The following is a 3,856-nucleotide window of genomic DNA, read 5'->3' on the forward strand; positions in this document are numbered from 1 at the left end:
CCAACCTTCCTTCTGAGGAGTGGCTGGTGGGTTTGAACCACCAGCATTCTGGTTAGCAGTCAAGTGCCTTAGACCCTGTGCTACCAGAGCTCCTGAAAGGAGATCAGGTTGATATGATTTTCTCCATCTCATTGCTTCAGCTCTCCCCATTCCCATTCATAGATTAGCATGAATGCTTCCTGGCTGCCCCACCCCTTAATGCATCCCTTCTGGGTTCTTCCAAATGCTGGGCCCTGGGGACCCCAGGTGAGACTTTCCTTCCTGCCTCCTCTCTGGGCATTGTGTGCTCAGTTCTTTGATGAGTTGCAAGAAGTACCTGGGAAAAGAGAAAGGCAAGATTCATTTGACTAGAGACTCTAGGAAAGGGGCTCTGGTGGTGCAGTGGTTAAGGCACTTGGCTTCTAACCAAAAGGTCAGTGATTTGAACCCACCAGCCACTCCACAGAAGAAAGATGCAGTGGTCTGCTTCCGTAAAGATTTACAGCCTTGGAAAACCAATGGAGGTTACTGTGATTCGGAATTGACTTGAGGGTTTTTTTTTTTTTTTTTGAGTTTTGAGAGACTGTTGGAAGGCAGGCTAGGGTGGATGTGGGGTGAAGAGACACAGAGTTCTGGATGGACAAGGGCTGCTAAAAGGGCAAGGAGGGCCACATCTTCTGACTTCCTCTAGCCCCACAAGAGGAAGACAGAATCACCATCAGTAACCCAAGGCCTATTCCTGCGAGGCCAGACGTGCTGCCTCCCTCCAGCCCTTTCACCAACCATTCCTCCCAAAGCAGTCACCACCTCTCTCCTGGGTTCAATAATTCACTGCATTGGCCACACAGAACTCACAGATTATGGGGTTTATTAGGGAAGTACCAGGCTACAATTCAAGTTCAGGAACAATGTTTAGCCTCTCTCCCAGCCCACTGTCTCTCACCCAACAGCCTCTCTCAGTTTCTTTCCCAGAAACGCGTGTCTCTTTCTCAGCAGTGCATGTCTCTCGTTGTCTCTTTCTCAGTAGTGCATGTCTGTTGATGTCTCTTTCTCAGCAACATGTCTTCCTCAGCTCAAGGTCAGAGAGAGGGTTCTGCCTCTAAGAGGCCTTTTGAGCCCAGCAGAGTGGAAAAACCAACCAATTATAACATCATAATTCTAACACCTGAGAGAGAGCAGGAACTTTCCAGAACATTGCTTTGTGTTGCACCCAACAGAAATACCCCAGGTGGATAATATTTATAATCAGGAGCTCCTCAGTTGCTCACAGCAAATTCCACCACAGAGTTTACAAAGACTTATGGCTAGAAAAGTAATTCACTACACTGCAAGGGCCCAAAGGTCTGAACAAGCAGGGCCTAATGGAAGACAGGTCAGCCTTCCAGTGGTTCCAGATTGGAGGTCACAGCCAGAAAGGCCATGTGCAGGCCAGAAGGAATTCCAACCAGGCTGGAGAATGGGCCTTATGTGGAGTGTGGCAGGGTGCTAATGACAGATTCTAAGGTGGAAAGGACAGAGGAGGTCTGGGGTTTAGACAGTCATTCTGGTTGTGCATGAATGCTAGATGCAGAGGAAAAGTGAGGGGACATGAGTACCAGAGTGTGGCGACAGCAGGCTCCAGAGGGAGGGCCACCAGAGAGCTTTTTCCTCAACTGGTGTCGACACCTTCTTCCATGGAGCAGAGGGTGGTCTGTGCCCTTCAGGGTGGCTACAAGGCTCTCCTTCCTTGTCTTTTCAGAAGAACAAACCCAAGGAAGTGGCAACTGTTCCTAAGACAAGTGGGACAGAAGAAAAGAAAAAAGGCATCTTGAAACAGCATCAGGGAGGAAAACACCAGGTGCTTTTCCCTGGGCAGGTAATACAGTCCTTCCCACTGTACCCCACCTCCCCTATTTGGTGTCGGTGTTGTTAACTGCCATAGAGTCAACACCTGACTCCCTTTAAGTTCTCTGTATTTAGAAGGGTTACCTATTCCTCACAGTGTCTGGCCATTATTATTATTGTGCAAATGTACAGATAACAAAACATTTGCCATTTCCACAATCTTCACATGTACAGTTGAATGACATTAGTTAAGTTCACTATGTTGTCCAAGAGGGCTCTGGTGGTGCATTGGTTAAGCACTCAGCTGCTAACCAAAAGGTCGGTAGTTCAAACCCACCAGCCACTCTATGGGAGAAACACGTGGCAGTCTGCTTCTGTAAAGATTCACAGTCTTGAAAACCCTATGGAGAAGTCCTACTCTGTCCTATAGGATCACTATGAGTTGGAATTAACTCAATGGCAGTGAGTTTTTTTGTTTGTTGATTTGCTTGTATTTTGTTGTTGTTTACTCTTGTTTAACCATCACCATGAACTGTTCCTGAATTTTCCCATCACCCGTAACACAAACTAGTGTCTACTAAGTGTTGTGTCTTTCTTTCCCCCTCCCTCGTATCCACCTGGTAGCCATGAATAAATGTTGGTGTCTACACACTTGCCTATTCTAGGTATTTCATATAAGTAGGGTCATATAATATTTGACTGTTTATGATTAACATTTCACTCAGTGTAATGTTTTCAAGGGTCATTCATGTTGGCTGCTTTTTTAAAATAGGTGCACTTAACACCTTTATTAAACTATCTCAGTAATTTTTATCCAAGTGAGATTATTTTTTTCAGCTGATTCTAGACAACACTAATAGTAAGATTAGGAGAGTCATTTGAGTTGAACTAAATCAATGATAGTTTTCTGTCCTCTCAATTTCTACTTATCATAGCAACCATCTCACTCTAGGACTCAATGGGCAAGTGGGCATTTTCCTTATTAGTGGTTTGGAAACACCATTTAGTTATTACTGCTTAACCCAAAAAAAAAAAAAAAAAAAAAAACCAAACTCATTGCCATCAAGTCGATTCCAACTCATAGAGACCTCCTTTGGGTTCCTGCGGCGGTAAATCTTTACGGAAGTAGATTGCCCAGTCTTCCTCCTCTGGAGTGGCTGGTGGGGGAGAACCACCAACCTTCTAGTCAGCAGTCAAATGCCTTAGTCTATTGATTTAGACTATGCCACAAGAGCTCTCTTTTCTAAATCAATAGACTATTTTTCAGAGCAGTTACAGATTTACAGGAAGATTTTGCAGGAAGTATAGTTTCCCTCTTGTTGTCGTTGTTAGGTGCTGTCAAGTTGGTTTTGACTCATAGCAACCCTATGTATTATAGAACAAAACACTGCCTCGTCCTGTGTGAGCCTCACGATCCTTGCTATACCTGAGCCCATCATTTCAGCCACTGTGTCAATCCATCTTGTTGAGGGTCTTCCCCTTTTTTGTCGACCGTCCACTTCACCAAGCATGATATCCTTCTCTAGGGAGTGGTCCCTTTTGACAACATGACCAAAGTAGGTGCTTCCAAGGAGCATTCCAGATGCACTTCTTCCAGGACAGATTTGTTAGTTCTTCTGGCAGTCCATGGTACTTTCCGCATTCTTCGACAACACCACAACTCAAAAGTATCAATTCTTTTTTGGTCTTTCTTATTCATTGTCCAGCTTTCACATGCATACGAGGTGATTGAAAATACCATGGGTTGGGTTAGGTGCACCTTAGTCTTCAAGGAGACATCTTTACTCTTCAGCACTTGAAAGAGGTCTTTTGCAGGGGATTTGCCAAGTGCAATACATCATCATCTGATTCTTGACTACTGCTTCCATTGGTGTTGATTGTGGAAGCAAGTAATATGAAATCTTTGACAACTTCAGTCTTTTCTGTTTATCATGATGCCTTTTACTGGCCCAGTTGTGAGGATTTTCATTTTTTTTTATATTGAGGTGTAATCCATACTGCAGACTGTAGTCTTCAATCTGCATCAGTAAGTGCTTCAAGTCATCCTCACTTT

The 3,856-nt window shown here is 44.4% G+C and overlaps 1 protein-coding gene across 1 annotated transcript in view; it reads left to right on the top strand.

The window, feature by feature from the left end:
• The window catches only part of CUNH16orf78 (chromosome unknown C16orf78 homolog), a 34,751-nt gene that overhangs the window by 6,720 nt on the left and 24,175 nt on the right, over window positions 1-3,856 (top strand). The window contains exon 2 of the mRNA XM_007947858.1: window positions 1,718-1,834. Within this exon, the coding sequence (XP_007946049.1) occupies window positions 1,718-1,834 (117 nt within the window). The remainder of the gene's footprint in view (window positions 1-1,717; window positions 1,835-3,856) is intronic.

The sequence above is a fragment of the Orycteropus afer genome, unplaced genomic scaffold, assembly GCF_000298275.1.
Source record: "Orycteropus afer afer isolate SDZICR_OR568_19922 unplaced genomic scaffold, OryAfe1.0 scaffold00009, whole genome shotgun sequence".
NCBI classification, from domain to species: Eukaryota; Metazoa; Chordata; class Mammalia; order Tubulidentata; family Orycteropodidae; genus Orycteropus; species Orycteropus afer.